The sequence below is a fragment of the Rhinatrema bivittatum genome, chromosome 8 (assembly GCF_901001135.1).
Source record: "Rhinatrema bivittatum chromosome 8, aRhiBiv1.1, whole genome shotgun sequence".
Taxonomy (NCBI): Eukaryota; Metazoa; Chordata; class Amphibia; order Gymnophiona; family Rhinatrematidae; genus Rhinatrema; species Rhinatrema bivittatum.
Window position 1 is genome coordinate 247,373,033 of NC_042622.1, and position 20,096 is coordinate 247,393,128.

Genomic DNA, 20,096 nt, shown 5'->3' on the forward strand with positions numbered 1-20,096 from the left:
GAGGATGCCATGTGTCCTAGCAGGACGAGAAATTGGTGAGCTGTTGCTGTATGTTGAGACTGCAACTGGTGAGCGAGGGCCAGGAGTGTTAGCACTCATTGTCGAGGTAAAAAGGCTTTTCCTGTAAGGTGTCCAAGTCTGCCCCAATGAAGGACAAGTTTTGAGATGGGATTAAATAGGATTTCCCGTAACTGACAAGAAAGCCTAGAGAAATTAGAGTGTGTAGGGTGAAATCAAGGGACAACGGAGTGGCTTGCTGGGTTGGAGCCCTGATTAACCAGTCATCCAGATAGTGGTAAACATGCACACCTTATTTCCTGAGGAAAGCTGCTACAACTACAAGGCATTTGGTGAAGACTCGGGGTGCAGATGCTAGGCCAAAGGGAAGCACTCGATATTGATAGTGCTCTGGGCCTACTAAAAACCTGAGGTATTTGCAATGAGTTGGAGTGATCGCAATGTGTGTGTATGTGTCCTGGAGGTCCAGAGAGCAGAGCCAGTCTCCTCTTTGTAGAAGCAAGCCCAAGGTTACCATCTTGAACTTTTCCCGCTGGAGGTACGTGTTGAGAGCATGTAGGTCCAGAATTGGATGAAGCCCCCCCCCCCTGGATTTTTTGGGGATCAAAAAGTACTGGGAATAGAATCCTAGGCCTTGCTGCGAGCGTGGGACAGGTTCTATTGCTCTTAACTGGAGAAGAAGCGAAACCTCCTGCTCCAGAAGGACAGAGTGGTCGGATACTCTCCATGCCTGCAGAGGTGGTGAGTCTGGTGGAAGAGCAAGAAAGTTTAGGTGGTAACCCTGAGCAATGATTGCTAGCATCCATTGGTCGGGTGTGATTGCCACATGTTGTAAAAGTGGCTCAATCAATCGACCTCCCACTGGTATGCTTGGCAGAGGAATCAGGCTGCTGCTCTCCAAGTGAAAGTCAAAAACCTGAAGCAGGCCCCACCTGGGGAGCTGCTTGTGGCTTTTGCTTCCGGGCCTGGCAGGGCTGAGGCTTTTGATAAGGTCTCTTAGTGCGGGACCTTGCAGGTGGAGGATAGTACTTCCTTGGATGGAACAATTACTTCTTAGAGTCCTTCCTGAAGGGTTGTCTTAAGGGGAAGTCGGAGGGTATCGATGAGAGCTGTTTAAGGGTCTCATGATGGTCCTTTAATTGAGCCACTATTTGCTGGATCTGTTCACCGAACAGATTGTCTCCTACACCTGGTAGGTCAGATAGCCTGTCTTGTACTTCTGGGCGAAGGTCAGAAGATTTGAGCCAGGCCCATCTTCTTGCCGAAATGGCAGCTGCAGACACTCTAGTAGAGGTGTTGAAAATATCGTAAGCTGTTCTTATCTCATGCTTTCCTGCCTCAAACCCCTTGTTAAGGATGTGAAACTGGTCTTGGAATTGTTCAGGCAGGGTTGCAGAGAAGTCCTGTATCTGTTTGAAGCAATTCTGGAGATGAGCATGGCCCCTTGGAACACTCATCGACCAATATTGTCTAGGAACTTGTTTTCCTTAACAAGAGGGGTAGAGGAGTGAGGCTTTGTCCTTTTTGCTTTCTTTTGAGCCAATTCTACCACAATTGAGTGGTGGTTGAGCTGAGATTTTGAAAGCTGGGTGCTAACTGCACTAAATAGATAGTGTCAGCTTTTCTATGGACTGGGGCAATGGATCCAAGCTTTTCCCAGTTCTTTTTGAGGAGGTCAAGAAGAACTTGATGAATGGGAATAGAAGTGATCACTTTAGGGACATCCAGGAACTGGAGCAACTCCATCTGGTGCCTGTCATCCTGCTCCATCTGAAGCTGAAAAGGGACCAACTCAGACATTTCCTTCACAAAAATTAATGAATGAAAGGTCCTCTGGAGGAGAACACTTTCTACTTTCAGTAGGAGAGGGAGGGGAAGGTAAGTCATGGGTGGCTGAAGAAGTATCATCTCCCCAGGTGTCATAAGGAGCAGCAGACTGACCTGTAGAAAGAGAAGGGGGTTGGATACCTGAAGGCTGCAGCCGGGCCTCCAAGAAAAGCGAAAGAATCACCGGGGGCACTGTGGACGGCCTGGAGGGCATCGGTGCCAGTATCGATGGCACCGATGTATGTATTGCCCCTGATGAATCAGTGGCGAGGGATGAATTGGCATCAATGGCTGAGGCAAAACTCTCGAAGGAGGGATGTAGAATGGTGTTTCTCCTCCTGATGAAGCTGGCAAGGGGGAGCACACTGGAGCCATCGGAGACCTGGGAACCACTGGTGGAAGAGTGGTTATGAGCATCTCCATCCGGGATAGCAGTGGTGCCAGTGCTGCTGGAATTGGGTCGATGACCGGTTCCACAATCTGTGCTGGTGTCAGTGCCGAAGGGACCTGGACTGGTTGCATCGCCTTGTCAATGGCCGCCTGGACGAGCCGGTCCAGTTCTTCGCAGAGACCTGGAGCAAGCAGCCTCGGCTCTGTGACAGAAGAGGGAGGCGGAGGCACAGTCAGAGGGACCACTTTACAGGCGGAATCGTGACTCCCAAACCCTGATCACCTGAGGGTGGCCTTGATGCCCTGGTTGCAGGAATGGTCAGTGCCATTCCTGGACAGGGTTTCTTCGAGGGTGGCTCGGACTGGGGCGAGGTAGATGATTTTGCTCCCTTGACAGGCCGAGTCTGACGATGGCGATGTTTCTCCCTACTATCCCCTTGATCCTGAGGCCGTGAAGACGTTGATGGCGGACGGTCACCGGACAGTGGTTGATGCTGGTGCGACGGCGCCAGTTCCAATGACGTCGATGCGAGGGACGGTGTCGGTGTGTGAGCAGGGAAGAGGAGTCCGATCTTCTCCATCCTTGCCTTGTGACCTTTGGGTGTCATGAGGGCACATTTGGTGCAAGTCAGGACATCATGCTCCCGGCCTCGACGCATTACACAGACGCCATGCGGGTCTGTGATAGACATGGTGCGAGTACAGTCCAGGCACCGGCAGAGCCCCAATGTCATGGCCATCGAAAAAAGCAAGCTGCAGGACGGCTGACGGCCAGTAGGCCCGCAAGGGCCAAACTCAACTGTAATCGACGGAAAACTGTCAAAAACTTACCCGAGTACTGAGGCTAGAGAGAAGTTAGAGGAGGGACCCCTGTGAGGAAAATTCCTGTCAGGAATCTCCACAGAGCTCCTAAACTACGAGGCTACTGCAGCATGGAAAAAAAGAAGACTGAAGGGGGACCCCTACTGGCTGCAGGGTTAGTTCTATGCTGGGCATGCCCAGTAGGGGCCATTCAAAGTTCTGGAAACTTTGATAGTTTTCCATGACTGGGCTCGATCCTGATGATGTCACCCATATGTGAGGACTACCATCCTGCTTGTCCTGTGAGAACAGTTGCAATGGGCACCAACTTAATCCTTCCCATGACACTCAGCTTGTGGGATGGATGGTAATAAACATCTGCCTTATAGTCCCAGCAAAATTTGGCATTTATAGCCTTTCTTCTTTACCAATGTCCAAAAGCAAATGGAGAAGAATTTTGAAAGAGATGGAAAAGGGGTCATTGTGAGGCCTAGCAGATACCTTCAAGCAAAATGGGGCTTCTGAGAGAGCTTGGGCAAAAAAAAGCTAAACAAACTCAACCAAAAAAAAAAAACACCTTCCCACCTTGATCTAAAAGAAAGTTAAAATTCCCAGAGGAACCTCATGAAACAGGGCTGTAAAAATAGCTCTTGAGCCAAAGCTGTGTAAACTGCAGTAAAAATTTAAGGGGGGGGGGGGAAATAGAATATATTGTCTTATGGAAATGACAAGCCAGTGCTGCTGTGCATAAGGTCCTCAGTAGTGTCCTAGAAAGCTCTAAAAATGGCCCTGGTCAGTACTGGCAGATGCATGACTAAAGTGCATTGCTGCTCTTTAGAGTGGGGTCTGCTTCCAAAGGTCTACAAGTGCATAGCAATTTTAAATCAATATTGTAAACACATACAATCTTAATGTGGAAGGTTTATGCAGCTGAGTTCATATGGCATCTGATTTTTAACAGACACGATAGCAATTATTTGCAATTTAATATTCTGAGAATCTCTTTTTAGAGAGGATGGTTGTTACAAGTTAAAGCAAACATTGTAAAACATACATACTACTTGAATATACAAACCATGCACCATTATGTTCACGGGAATACAGTTCTTAAGTAACAGACTTAATGCATATAGTGGATAACTATTTTCCTGCTAAATACTGTTGTGTACATTGCTGGGGCAATTTACACAATTAGTTTGCTGTCTCTTCTTTCCAGTACCTTGATTGGATAAGATACAGATCCAGGGAAAGTGGGCAGTGGCCCTCTGCTGAAGTTTCTCTCTACAGCCCTATATATATAAGCATGTGACAGTTATTTTTAATAACTGAAAGTAAACTGCTTCAACAGATGTAAAAATGGCTTAAAAATAAGAGCATGGGTAATTACATATGACCCACACACAGTAGTTATGTAAATATTTTCATTTCCCTAGTACAGACTATCATGGCTCAGGCTGATCAGCCCATCTGCTTAACTAAACTACTAATTTCTGAATAAAATTATTTTATGGTTCAGGGGTGATAATTTGCAACACTTAGGTTTTGACTCAATTTTAAGAACAGTAATATTTCAAAATTCAGTACCTGTAACAGCTGTCATTTGGATTGGATTATATGCCTTTTCAAAACCATGTTCAAGATGAGTTTAGATGTCCACTACAGTAAGCAGTTCCTGGTTGAGTGCTTTCCAAAACTCATAAGGAGCATGAGTGGCAGAAACTGGGTTCCCCACTCTCAACCAGTAACCATTAAGACCACTGTGTTTTACATGGATCATGACAGTACCACCATCTCTTGGAGGTATGGGGAGAGAGCACACCACTTGTTCACCTGCCTAAGAGTAGCCATGGGCTCTAACTACTGCTACTTGTAGAACTAACTGGACTACAGCAAAGTTTTCACATACTGCAAAGAATTTTATAAACACTGCTTTGGAAAAATGATACTAATGACAAAAATACTCCAAGAGAATCTCTTTCATAGATAATCCACTCCAGTGCAACATCATGATACAGGCTTGAGGCAGAGCAGTTCTATAGCAATTACTGATCCTTTAATGACCTACACATTTATTTTATTTTTTTACAGCGAGGATAGAAGCAGTACTGAGGGTCCTAAGAAAATGAAATGTGGGGAAAGAGTGGGTATCTCAGATCAAAAACAATTACAGTAGAGACCAGCCCTAGCACTTAAAGATTAAGCTCTAGCAACCCTGCTGCATATGCCAGTTTCCATGACCTACTATCTACTGCTGCAGAGGGCCAAAGAAGTGGCATGTAACTGGATAGTTACTGTTAGTGATTACAGATAAATGTTAATTCATCTGTAAAGAGACATACATGTTTACAACAGTACTAGATGGACATAGGGTTAACATAGCACAAATACACATGCTGGAAACTTGGCAAATAAGAGTGAGATGGTATGTCTTTTAAGATAGGAGAGTAGCTCCATCATACAAACAACCCAAAAACATTCTCCCCCTATAATTATTATAAACCAACAGATACTTTTTCTGCTGTCATTCAAATATTTTTTTGAAAGTTAATTGAACAGAAAATTTTATTTCACTACAGTGTAAGATTTAATCCAGTTCACATCTATAGTGGAAGGCAGTGCACATTATGTAAAGGGAACAAAGTATGTACCATGCAAATGATGACAATTTGTTCAGTTAAGCTAATGTTTTACCTAAAATGATTGTTTCCCATTCCAGAACTCAGTCTCTGTGGGACTTATAGGAAAGACACATTATACATGGAGTGGGCTAGCTCCACAGAAGGGATAAATACATGACAGTCACCTTCCACCTTTTTTTTTGTTGTGGGGAGAAATTATAAACTGTAATTCTCTTTATAATTTACAGGTGCAGAGTTTAACCAGGGGGGGAGAGGAGGAGGAGGGAGGGAGGCAGGCTATTATGAGAGCTGGCACTGAAGCACTGCATTGCTGATCAAACTTGTCCTTTTAGGAATGTTTTCTAAGGAAAGTAATGTAATGATGAGGGCTATGGCTAGAAAAATCCAGAGGGGAGGGAGGAAAGAGGGGCTGTGTACTAGCACCAGGGAAAATGTACCCACAGGCATGACACATGCCTCATTTTTACCATGGTGCTAGCCTATAGGCCTGGAGGTAGTTTAAACTAATCCAGGTATGGTTTTAGTTTAGTTTAGTACTGTTTCAGTTTTTAATTTAAACTACACAAGCACAAGCTACACCAGCTAGTGACTTTTCCATTTAACTCAACATCTACCTATCCTGGAAGGCAGACAAGTAATTTAATTTCTACAATTTAATTTTCCTCAACAGCAGCTTAGGCAAGACATGAGTGCCTTGATCGACATACATTATTTGAAACAATGCTTGGCTTAGATTAAGCATAAATGCTACACATTTTTCCCTCCATTCACTTTTTTTTTAGAAAAATTTGGGTCCCCACACTACTTTAACGACCATGGCTCTTCCTTTCTCCATTTGGACAGACATTCTCACACTCAGCTGTGAGGATGCAGGTTGATAGCCACCACTCAGTATACAGAGGTTTCCATAAATTAAAGGAATAGTGGCCCTGTCTCGAAATTATCCTCTTATTGTGTTCGGAGTTGGTAATCTAGGAGAGAAAAAGAAAATAGAGAAAACAAAACATAAGTGCAAGCCCATCTTGATAGAAAGGGCCACTATTCAAAAAGCCCCAAACCAACCTAATGTTATTGTGGATATTCAGAAGGACAAACATCTCACTGAATACCCAAATAAAGTTATCCACTATATTCAAAAGAATAGAGACAAATTTAAGAAAAAATATTTTTTGATTTTAGGCCTCCCCAGCCACCTTCTTCTCTCCCCCCCCCCCAAAAAAATGCCTGCCCCCAACTAGGACATTTAAAACAGCAACACCGAGCTTACACTGGCAGGGCAACATTGGAGACCCCTGCGATCACAGCATACTGCAATCTCAGTGCTAGAAAGAGTAGGCCTTTAGGTTCTGCAAGTACCAGATAGGGAGGGGGGGGGGGGGAGGGAAAGAAGATGGAGTTACCAGGGCTGGAGAGACCGGCATTGAACAGCTTATTTTTAAAAATTTTCTATAGGAGAATGGTGCTGACAGGTGCCTTTGTGAAATTATTGGGGGGGAGGAGATGGGCAGAGGAAATAGGCCAGGAGGCCTACATCCAATAATGTTTTTCCAAGCATAACAGTGCCACTTAACTAGATATTTCCAAAAGCTATCCAGTTAAGGGGCAGATCAGCCATCCACTCAAGACTGGATAACCTGAGCTACCTGTGAAGCTGGTCTAACATTATCTGGCTATCCTGGAATGCTTCTCAGCTGGCTAAATTATTGCCAGCTGTACCCCTCCCTATTCAAGAAGTCACTACTTAGCCCGCTAACTTATCGGGCTAAATGCCTTTGAATATTGACCCATACTATCCAATCTTGGCATTACTACTAATCATTTCTCTTGCACTTGCACCTGGACACAGCACTTATATGGATTAAGGTGGCCACACATCTAATGATCAGGGCCAGCAGAAGTATTAGGCAGACCAGGTGGCCTCCTAGAGCACTAGAGATTTGGGGGGGGGTAGTACAGCAGTGAAAATTGTGGCAATTTCATCCCCTTGCTCTTCCCAGCCTCACAGCCTAGAATAAGGAAGTCCTGTCTTGTGGACAGAAAGAAGGTACAATCACTGCAACCAGCCCCAAAGCAGTGTAAGACCAAGAATTCATCAAATCCATTATCCTATTTCTAACAATGGTCAATCTAGGTCACAAGTACTTGACAGGTTCCCAAGTGCAAATAAATAAATGTTGCTTATGCCCAGGGATAAGCAGTGGCTTTCCTGGTTAATAACAGTTCTCCATAGACAAGCATAACAAAGTAATCACACAAGATAGGTGATGTCATCTGACAGTGCCAAGTCTGTCCTCACTCTCCTGTAGCCTAGAAATTTTTTATATCTTTGGACATGCAGAGGAATTCTTGAGCTAGCGTTGCCACGCACCTCTCCCCAACTAATTTTATCTGCTTTGCAAATGGTCTTAGTTCTCAGCCTTAGATGTTTGGGAGCAGCCCACAACAGTGCTTCTTGTGGCCCCTAAGGAAAAATGTTCCCAAGGGCTTTAGTATATAGAGATCTTCAATTAAAATATGAGCTCAATGGAGCCAAAAAAGAGTCTAGACATCATCAAACTAGCTCAATCCCCAAGGGAACCTTTGAGCGCCAAGAGATCTCAAAGTACATTGACAGCATAAAGAGCAATATGGGAAGCACTTTGTGCTGAGACATAATAGTGCCATTAAATTGGCATAAGGCCTTTGACACCCAATAGCACAGAATAAGCACTGCCAAAGCTGCAACGCATCACCAATGGTGACAGAAAATGCAACAAGAGAAATGGTGCTGAAACATCAGCACACAGGAAAAGTAAATCTGGAAAACCAGCACTGAAAACAGATTCACAATCATCTGTCCCCAGATCTGATACTTCACCTCCCATACTAATACCAGAACCTCCTCCTTTGACCAATGGAAAGGAGCAGAGACTGCCTTTTCCAACTTTGCCAGATTGCCATGCATTCATCCAAAACTTTTGGCCTCTATGAAATAAGTACCTAGTAAGAAACTACCTATTTTGGAGCCTTTAAGAGATGATTTAGAATAGAAGCTGTCATCATCCCGTTTTGTGGACCAAAGAAAAGTAGCAGAGACGGACAAGGGTCTACAGAAGAGAAAAGCAGTTAGCCTCCATCATACCCTTCCTTCATTTTCAGAATACTCAGACCATTCCTATGACTTTAGAATTGTCTGGGAACCATTCGCTACCATCAGACCAGCTCCAGAACCAAATAAGGATCTACCCCACCAGACAATAGTACATATCCAGCTTCCATGCAAATGATGTCAGAAGTAATTTGCAGAAAGAGGAAGATATCACAACACAGCTTTAAGGAGTTCTTCAATGTATACAGCCTCCAAAGCCATTCAAATCTGTTCCTATGCATCAAGCTCTATTGAATGTACAGACAAAAATATTGGACATACCATATTCCATAATGCCAGTAGCAAAAAAGTACAGAATACAAAAATGTACCAGCCATAAAGTACAATTACCACACGAGATGCTTACTATATAATCAACAATGAAGAAAGTCAAAAAGACCTCACGCGTCACCTAGATAGGATTATAGACAGTGCTGGGGAGGAGCCAGCTGTCGTGGTACATGTGGGCACAGACGACATAGGAAAATGTGGGAGAGAGGTTCTGGAAGCCAAATTTAGGATTTTAGGTAGAAAGCTGAAATCCAGAACCTCCAGGGTGGCATTCTCTGAAATGCTCCCTATTCCATGCGCAAGGCCCCAAAGGCAGGCAGAGCTCCGGAGTCTCAATGCGTGGATGAGACGATGGTGCAAGGAAGAGGGATTCAGCTTTATAAGGAACTGGGGAAACGTTTGGGAAAAGGGGAGACTTTTCAGAAAGTATGGGCTCCACCTTAACCAGAGTGGAACCAAGCTGCTGGCACTAACTTTCAAAAAGAAGATAGAGCAGCTTTTAAACTAGAACAAGGGGAAAGCTGACAGTCACTCAGCAGTGCATGGTTCGGAGAAATGTATCCTTGAAGGATACTAATGAAAAAGGAAAATTAGTTCTTACCTGTTAATTTTCGTTCCTGTAGTACCACGGATCAGTCCAGACAGTGGGTTGAGCCTCCTTTCCAGCAGGTGGAGACAGACAAAACTTGAAGGATGCCCTATATCAGGACAGAGCCTATCCTCTACCCCTTCAGTATAACGTATATCAAAGCATAAAACAACAAACCCAAGAATAGGATCAAGCAAGTAACTGTAAAGCTCAAAGGAGCAAATGGCTTCCAGTGTAATTGCTCAGTAATCTTGCACAAAGAAATATATGGAAATCTGCAGACCTGCAAGAAAACAAGCTTCGAGAGGACAGAAGACAGACAGGGAAGGGCGTCTGGACTGATCCATGGTACTACAGGAACGAAAATTAACAGGTAAGAACTAATTTTCCTTTCCTGTATGTACCCGGATCAGTCCAGACAGTGGGATGTACCAAAGCTTCCCTAAACTGGGTGGGACCGAGACAGTCCCGCCCGAAGCACTTGCCGCCCAAAGGAACCGAACACCAGAGCGTGTACATCCAGACAGTAGTGCCGAGCAAAAGTGTGCAGAGACGTCCAAGTGGCGGCCCTGCAAATCTCCTGCGGGGAGACAGATTGGCTCTCCGCCCACGAAGTAGCCTGAGAACGCAGAGAATGGGCCTTCAGACCCCCAGGAAGCGGACTACCTTGACAAAGATACGCCGAGGAAATGGCTTCCTTCAACCACCACGCAATTGTGGTCTTAGAAGCCTGTTTACCGCGGTTGGGACCACTCCAAAGGACGAAGAGATGGTCCGATACCTGGAAGTCATTGGTAACCTGGAGATAGCGAAGCAAGACTCGTTTTACATCTAGCCGACGAAGGTCGCCACCCGCCGTACCCGCAATCTCCTCCGGAGAGAATGCTGGGAGTTCGACCGACTGGTTGACATGAAAAGCGGAGACAACCTTAGGCAAGAAGGAAGGAACCATCCTGAGAGAAACCCCGGAATCCGAGAAACGCAAGAAGGGCTCCCGACAGGACAGCGCCTGAAGCTCGGAAATACGGCGAGCAGAGGAAATAGAGACCAGAAAGACAGTCTTCAGAGTAAGATCCTTGAGCGTAGCGTGGCGAAGAGGCTCGAAGGGAGCCACACAGAGAGCACAAAGGACTAGGCTGAGACTCCACGACGGACACGTGGCCCGAGAGAGGGGGGCGGAGGTGTCTAATGCCCCTCAGGAAACGAATCACGTCAGGGTGAGCTGCTAAGGCATGACCGTCCACCCGACCCAGGAGAGAGCCGAGCGCAGAGACTTGAACGCGTAGAGAACTGAAGGAGAGGCCCTTAGAGAGACCCTTCTGAAGAAAAGAAAGAATCAAAGGAATCGAGGCGGAGCGCGCAGGGACACCCGACTCCGTACACGCGGACTCAAAAACTTTCCAGATGTGCACATAGGCCAGAGAAGTCGACTGCTTCCGGGCTCGCAGCAGGGTGGAGATGACCTCCTCCCTATAACCTTTGCGCCTCAGGCGACGCCGTTCTGGCAAGACAGAAGCGATCGGCCTGGTCGATAAATACAGGCCCCTGCCGGAGGAGACGAGGGAGATGACCGAGGCGTAGGGGCCCGTCCACCGCTAGATTGATGAGATCCGTGAACCACGGCCTTCGCGGCCACTCGGGAGCGAAGAGAATCACCGGTCCCCGGTGGAGCTTGATTCTCCTGAGAACTTTCCCCACCAGTGGCCAAGGGGGAAACACGTACAGAAGGAAGTCTGCTGGCCAAGGTAGAGCCAGAGCATCCACGCCCTCTGCGCCGTGCTCCCTCCAGCGGCTGAAGAACAGATTGGCCTTGGCATTGCGCAGAGTCACCATGAGGTCGAGGTGAGGAGGACCCCACCTGTCCACTATCAGAGCCATGGCCGCATCAGAGAGCTTCCACTCTCCCGGATCGAGCGACTGCCGGCTGAGGAAGTTGGCTTGAACATTGTCTTTTCCGGCGATGTGAGAAGCCGCAAGGCACTGTAGGTGATGCTCCGCCCAAGCAAGGAGACGGCTGGCTTCTAAGGCTACCAGGGGACTGCGAGTGCCCCCTTGGCGATTGATGTAGGCCACTGTGGTGGAGTTGTCGGACAGGACTCGTATCGCCTTGCCGCGGATCAGGGGAAGGAACTCCTGAAGCGCCAGGCGGACCGCCAACATTTCCAGTCGATTGATGTGCCAGCGCGACTGAGTCTGCGACCATGTTCCCTGGGTGGACTGAGAAAGGCAGACCGCACCCCAGCCCAACAGGCTGGCGTCCGTGGTCACTATCGTCCACTGTGGAGCTTGAAGAGGCATCCCTTGCAGAAGATGAGGAAGAGACAGCCACCATTGTAATTTGTCGGCAGTAGAATCCAAGAACAGAAGGACTACGTGGAACTGCTCCGACATTGGCTGCCAACAGGACAGCAAAGCAAAGCTTTCTGTAACGGACGCATATGAGCAAAAGCCCAGGGGACAAGGTCGATGGTAGAAGCCATGGATCCCAGGACTTGGAGATAATCCCAGGCTGTTGGGGAGGGTAGGACAATCAAAGTCTGGACCTGATCGATCAGCTTGAGGGCTCGCGCCAGAGGTAAGAAAACCTTGCCTACTCGGGTGTCGAAGTGGGCTCCCAGAAATTCCAACTCCTGGGAGGGCTGAAACTTGCTCTTGGAAAAGTTCACTATCCACCCGAGAGAGGCAAGGAGCTCCAAGACGCGATCCACCGCCCGCCGGCAAGAGGTCTCCGACTTGGCCCTGATGAGCCAATCGTCCAGATAGGGATGGACGAGAATCCCCTCCCGGCACAAGGCCGCCGCTGCTACTACTACCATGATCTTCGTGAAGGTGCGAGGAGCGAGGAGCGGTCGCGAGGCCGAAGGGGAGAGCTCGAAAATGGAAGTCCTGGTTGAGAATGTGGAATCAGAGATACTTCTGATAGTCGCAGTGAATGGGAATATGAAAATAAGCTTCTGCGAGATCAAGGAAGCAAGGAACTCTCCGGGGCGGACCGCCGCAATGACCACCCGCAGGGTTTCCATGCGGAAGTGGGGGATCTTGAGAGCCCGATTGACCCTCTTGAGGTCCAATACTGGGCGGAAGGACCCGCCCTTTTTGGGCACGGTGAAGTAAATAGAATACTGGCCAGCGCCAATTTCCCTTTCCGGGACTGGGACCACCGCTCCCAGATCCAGAAGCTTGGAGAGAGCCTGGACCACCACGTCCCTCTTGGCCCGCCCGCAAGGCAAGAAAAGAAAGATCTGGAAGTTCCCTGACTAGGTTGAAAGCGTACCCGTCTCTGATAATGTCGAGGACCCACTGATCCGACATGATCTTGACCCATTCCTCGAAGAACAGGGAGAGGCGTCCGCCGAGGTAAGGAACCAAGGAATGGGTCGGCTGAACTTCATTGCGTGGCAGGTTTAGCGGCGGCACACACGGGCTGGCCCTCGCGAAAGGGCCGTCTGCCACGAAAGGACTGCGACCAGGACTGCGCACGAGAAGACCCCCTCGCAGAACCGCCCCGCCCCCAAGAAGCGAAGCGACGCTGGCCCCTGAAGCGAGAGCGAGAGGCCGCAAAGGATCGGGAAGACTTAGGGCAGTCCTCTGGAAGCTTATGGACCTTGTTGTCAGCCAAGGAGTCCATAAGCTCAAGGTCCTCGCCAAACAGCATCTTACCTTTGAAGGGCAGCATGCCCAGCCGAGTCTTCGAGGACTGATCAGCCGACCAGTGGCGTAGCCAAAGGAGCCTCCGGGCCGCCACTGCCGAAACCATCGCCTTCGCCTGGACACGGACCAGATCGTAGAGGGCGTCCGATATGTAAGCAGTGACTGCCTCACCTGGTGGAAGCTCCCGGGCACAGAGTAACTGTTGGACCCACTGGAGGCCAGCTCGTATCATGAGACTGCTACAGCAAGACGCCCGGAGTCGTTCTTGAATAAACAGACCCCAAGGCCCAGAACGTCGAAGATGCGCTTCAGGTGAGCCTCCAGCTTACGATCTTGTGAATCCTTGAAGGCCGTGGAACCTTCCACCGGAATCGTGGTGTGCTTGGCCACTGCAGAAACATAAGAATCCACCGATGGATATCGCAACAGCTCCAAGCCCTCCTCCGGGAGGGGACAGAGCTTATCCATCGCACGCCCCACCCGAAGCGCACCCTCAGGAGCCTCCCATTCCCGCAGGATAAGGAGCATGGGGTGGAAGGGATAAGGAGCATGGGGTGGAAGGGAAAGGCCGGAGCCCGGAGCCCTCCCATAACCGGGTTCATATCCTTAGGGAGCGAGGCCATGAGATTATCCACGGAGGGACTCTCCAGACCCAGCTCCTGCAAAACAAAAAGGGAGGAGGGGCTCTAATTCCTCCTTACGAAAAAGATGGAGGGCTCTAGGGTCATCCCCCTCTGGGGGGGGGGGCATCTGCCAAATCCGAGGAAGCAGCGGGGTCTGAGGACACGGGAGACACCGGGGGGGCACCCCCGGGACCACCCGCACCCGAACTGGTCCCTGGGACTCCGCAGCCGGTCCAGTGGTCAACGGCGCTGAGCAAGGGATTTTTGGCGGCGGGGGGGGGGGGGGGGGGCAAGTGGAGGGGCTTTCGTCCAGCTCATGCAGGCTAGCTAGATAAGATTTGTGCATGAGGACAAAATCTGCTGAAAAAGGGACCTTGGAATTGGCAGGGGGGGGGGGCGAGGGAAGGTCAGGACCCCTCTTCCTGGGCACCCGCGGGGGCCAAATCGGGGGTTAAATCAAAAAAATCTGGCCCCCCAGCCCCAGGGAGCACTGAAATTGGCCCGATGAAAATTCCAAGATGGCGGCCGTTCCCGGGCTCTGCCGACCCGGGAAAGGCCTAGCCATGCCGGGAGGAGTGGAGCCCCGGGCTAAATTTGCTTGTCCTGCTGAGGAGGGACCTTCCCCACCCGGCAGGCAAGCAGTGCAGAGGCCCTGCCGCGAAAAACACGAAGAGAGCAGCCCACAAGAAAGGCAGGCTGCCAGCCGGGTCATAGCTAAGCTGCAGCTGAAGAAAAAAAAAAGCTGAAAAAAAAGCTTGATTGACAGCCTGCACAGCAGGAGAGAGCAGGCGGGAAACCTGCTGCCTTCTGCTTCTCTTGCTGCCGGTTCTAGCCCTACTCTGACCAGAAAAAATAAAAAAGCTGGTCAACTGCTGCAAATAAGTTAGAGGTAGGTGAGTACCTGCAACTTATTGAAGTTTGAAACTTTTAAACTCCTTTTTTTTTTTCACTGATCGCAGCAGAGGGTTAAAAACCCTCTCGGCAGCCAGAGGGGGAACGAGGCCCAGAGAGAGTCATTCCCCACACCTGGAAGCGTCCACGGACTCAGCAGGGAACCCCCCTCCTGCAAAAGGGGCAAAGCCCCCCTGAGCCAGGCAAGAGCTGGGAGACTGACGTCTCCCACACAAAAACAGTAAAAGCACTAAAAGAAGGCAAAATTTCCTTCATAGATTTTTTTTTCCTTTGTTTCTAAAACAAGCGGGAATCAAAGAACTATTTGCTTGAGCCGAAAAAGAAAGAAGAAGAGGCTGACTAGCCTACAGCAGAGAACCGAAGGGGAGATGCTGCACCTGCTGGAGACAGACGAATACTGAAGGGGTAGAAGATAGGCTCTGTCCTGATATAGGGCATCCTTCAAGTTTTAGTCTGTCTCCACCTGCTGGAAAGGAGGCTGAACCCACTGTCTGGACTGATCCAGGTACATACAGGAAAGGAGAGTTAGGGCATCCCAACAGAGAGGTTCCATTAAAAGCAAACATAGTCCATATGCCTATATGGAAAACATCACCAAAGCTAATGATTTCTGAATTATCCCAAACAATTGAAAAGCAGGTTGTTAAAACAAACAAAAAACACACTTTGAAATGTCTGTATGCCAATGCCAGAAATCTAAGAAGTAAGATGGGAGAGTTAGTGTATAGCAGCAAATGATGAGATTGACATAATTGGCATCACAGAGACTTGGTGGAAGGAGGATAACCAATGGGACAGTGCTATATCAGGGTACAAATTATATCGCAATGATAGCGAGGATCAACCTGGTGGGGGTGTGGCACTATGTCCGGGAGGGTATAGAGTCTAACAAGATAAAGATCATACAAGAGACTAAATGCTCAGTAGAATCTATATGGGTAGAAATCCCATGTGTGTTGGATAAGAGTATAGTGATAGGAGTATACTACCATCCACCTGGACAAAATGGTCAGACAGATGATGAAATGCTAAGAGAAATCAGGGAAGCAAACCAATTTGGCAGTGCAATAATAATGGGAGATTTCAATTACCCCAAAATTGACTGGGTAAATGTAACATCAGGACTTGCTAGAGACAAAGTTCCTGGATGTAATAAATGATTGCTTCATGGAGCAATTTGTTCAGGAACCAACAAGAGAGGGAGCTATTTTATAGAAACATAGAAACATAGAAATGACAGCAGAAGAAGACCAAACGGCCCATCCAGTCTGCCCAGCAAGCTTCACACATTTTTTTCTCATACTTATCTGTTTCTCTTAGCTCTTTGGTTCTATTTCCCTTCCACCCCCACCATTAATGTAGAGAGCAGTGATGGAGCTGCTGTTACGACCATGGCTGCTATACAGCCGCCTCACCACCAGAGGTCCCCCACGAGCATGCTCTTCTGGCTGGCCCACTCCTTCCTTCCTGTCTACTCTATATCCCAGACTCCCCTTTATAACCCTGTCTAGTAGTTCCATCGGTGCTTCGGCATCGAGCTCGCCTGGGCTCCCTGCTCTAGCCTTCCGTGCTTGTGTATCTGGCCTACGGGCCTTCTGGGTGTGTTTGGCCTACGGGCCTTCTGACCTGCCTTGCCATTGTGTATCTGGCCTACAGGCCTTCTGTGTGTGTGTGGCCTACGGGCCTTCTGACCTGCCTTGCCATTGTGTGTCTGGCCTACGGTACCCTGCCTACTGTGTGTGTGTGGCCTACGGGCTCTCTGCCTATTGTGTGTGTGTGTGTGGCCTAAGGGATTTAACTCTTAGTGGATTTAACTCTTAGTGGAACGCAGGATTTGGTGAGAGAGTAACGGTGGTGGGGCCACTTGGCAACAGTGATCATAACATGATCAAATTTAAACTAATAACTGGAAGGGGGACAATAAGTAAATCTGCAGCTCTAACACTAAACTTTCAAAAGGGAAACTTTGATAGAATGAGGAAAATAGAAAAAAACTGAAAGGTGCAGCTGCAAAGGTTAAAAGTGTTCAACAGGCTTGGACATTGTTTAAAAATACAATCCATTTGTATTCCACACATTAAGAAAGGTGGAAAGAAGGCAAAACGATTACCATCATGGTTAAAAGGTGAGGTGAAAGAGGCTATTTTAATCAAAAAACCATCCTTCAAAAATTGAAAGAAGGATCCATCTAAAGAAAATAGGATAAAACATAAGCATTGTCGAGGTAAGTGTAAAACATTGATAAGACAGGCGAAGAGAGAATTTGAAATGAAGTTGGCCATAGAGGCAAAAACTCATAATAAAAACTTTTTAAATATATCCGAAGCAAAAAACCCTGTGAGGGAGTCTGTTGGACCATTAGATGACCGAGGAGTGAAAGGGGCTCTTAGGGAAGATAAGGCCATTGCAGAAAAACTAAATGAATTCTTTGCTTCCGTGTTTACTAATGAGGATGTTGGGGAGATACCAGTTCCGGAGATGGTTTTCAGGGGTGATGAGTCAGACGAACTGAATGAAATCACTGTGAACCTGGAAGATGTAGTAGGCCAGATTGATAAACTAAAGAGCAGCAAATCACCTGTACCGGATGGTACGCATCCTAGGGTACTGAAGGAACTCAAAAATGAAATTTCTGATCTATTAGTTAAAATGTGTAACCTATCATTAAAATCATCCATTGTACCTGAAGACTGGAGGGTGGCCAATGTAACCCCAATATTTAAAAAAGGCTCCAGAGGTGATCTGGGTAACTATAGACCAGTGAGCCTCGCGTACCTAATACTTTTTGTAAAGAGAGACTTAAAATCTAACAATTCAAGAGTATACTTAAGCACTACAGCAACCTATCATCACCATGGAGGCCATCCAATCTCTCGCCATCCAACAACAAATTTATCAGAGCACCTTACAATTTAAAACACCCAATAAAAATGCCCCTACCCCCAACAGGATCTAAATACAGTGCTTCAACAATTAACGAAGCTGCCATATGAACCTATGACAAAATCAGGATTGTTCACAATGAAAATGCTCTTCCTGGTATCCATAACTTTGGGCTGGAGAGTACGTGAGCTACAGGCTCCAATAACCTACCCTCACACTAAGATATTTAAAGAGAGTAATCTTAAAGACTCACCCTAAATTCTTACTGAAAGTAGTAACCCAATTCCATCTAAACCAGACAATAACACTACCAACATTATTTCAAAAACTTCAACAAACACCAAAGGAGTAGGCTTTTCATTCACTATACTGTAGAAGGGCACTCTTATTCTTCCTAGAAAGAATTAAAGCATACAGAAAATCAACATGGTTGGTCACATCCTTTGATGAGAATAAAAAAGGAAATTCAGTGACTAAACAACTGAGAACATTGTTTTCACCACATGTATTTCATTGTTATGAAACGTTGAATCAACAATTCCATACTCTGAAGGCCTATCAGAGTGGTCGCCCCGATGTTAGTGCATTTAAAATCCACTTTCATACAGAACGTCTGCAAAGCAGCAACACAGTCATCAATATACAGTGAACCCTTGACTTACGAACTCAATTCATTCCAGAGGGCTAGTTGTAACTCAAGTTGGTTGTAAGTCAAGACTAATTTTCCATAAGAAATAATGGAAATACCTATAATGTGTTCCAAACCTCCCAAAGCACCCCTTAACTAACATTTTCATAATACAAAAGTGTTGTATAATGTGCGTAATTACCAGAAACACCTATAATTTTCCTAGTGTACTCACCAAAAAGTTATAAAATGTGCCTAGCCTACCAGAAACAACAATTTCATTCTGTACTCACTATTCAAGTTGACATCTTTGGCTTGCAGGAAGGGAGGAGGGGGAGGATTCCCCCCTCCCCACCCACTCAGAGCACATCTCTGGCCCCCAAACACTAATTTCCCATAAGAACATAACATACTGGGTCAGACCACGGGTCCATCAAGCCCAGCATCCTGTCTCCAACAGTGGCCAATCCAGGCCACAAGAACCTGGCAAGTACCCAAAAATTAAGTCTATTCCATGTTAGCCACTGCTATTACTAGCAACAGTATTTTCTAAGTCAACTTAATTAAAGCAGGTAATGGACTTCTCCTCCAAGAACTTATCCAATCCTTTTTTAAACACAGCTATACTAACTGCACTAACCACATCCTCTGGCAACAAATTCCAGAGTTTAATTGTGCGTTGAGTAAAAAAGAACTTTCTCCAATTAGTTTTAAATGTGCCACATGCTAACTTCATGGAGTGCCCCTTAGTCTATTATCCGAAAGAGTAAATAACCGATTCACATCTACCCGTTCTAGACCTCTCATGATTTTAAACACCTCTATCATATCCCCCCCTCAGCCGTGTCTTCTCCAAGCTGAAAAGTCCTAACCTCTTTAGTCTTTCCTCATAGGGGAGCTGTTCCATTCCCCTTATTTTGGTAGCCCTTCTCTGTACCTTCTCCATCGCAATTATATCTTTTTTGAGATGCGGCGACCAGAATTGTAAACAGTATTCAAGGTGCGGTCTCACCATGGAGCGATACAGAGGCATGATGACATTTTCCGTTTATTCACCATTCCCTTTCTAATAATTCCCAACATTCTGTTTGCTTTTTTGACTGCCGCAGCACACTGAACTGATGATTTCAATGTGTTATCCACTATGACGCCTAGATTTCTTTCTTGGGTTGTGGCATCTAATATGGAACCTAACATTGTTTAACTATAGCATGGGTTATTTTTCCCTATATGCATCACCTTGCACTTATCCACATTAAATTTCATCTGCCATTTGGATGCCCAATTTTCCAGTCTCACAAGGTCTTCCTGCAATTTATCACAATCTGCTTGTGATTTAACTACTCTGAACAATTTTGTATCATCTGCAAATTTGATTATCTCACTCGTCTTATTTCTTTCCAGATCATTTATAAATATATTGAAAAGTAAGGGTCCCAATACAGATCCCTGAGGCACTCCACTGTCCACTCAATCCTACTCTCTGTTTCCTGTCTTTTAGCCAGTTTGCAATCCAGGAAAGGACATCAGCACCTATCCCATGACTTTTTACTTTTCCTAGAAGCCTCATGAGGAACTTTGTCAAACGCCTTCTGAAAATCCAAGTATACTACCTCTACCGGTTCACCTTTATCCACATGTTTATTAACTCCTTCAAAAAAGTGAAGCAGATTTGTGAGGCAAGACTTGCCTTGGGTAAAGCCATGCTGACTTTGTT

At 46.9% G+C, this 20,096-nt stretch overlaps 1 protein-coding gene across 1 annotated transcript in view; it reads right to left on the reverse strand.

The window, feature by feature from the left end:
• Positions 1-4,005: 4,005 nt before the first annotated feature.
• Positions 4,006-20,096, reverse strand: part of LOC115098133 (AP-1 complex subunit mu-1-like) — a 237,217-nt gene continuing 221,126 nt past the window's right edge. Inside the window, 1 exon segment of the mRNA XM_029614489.1 lies at positions 4,006-6,646. Within this exon segment, the coding sequence (XP_029470349.1) occupies positions 6,624-6,646 (23 nt within the window). The 3' untranslated portion in view covers positions 4,006-6,623.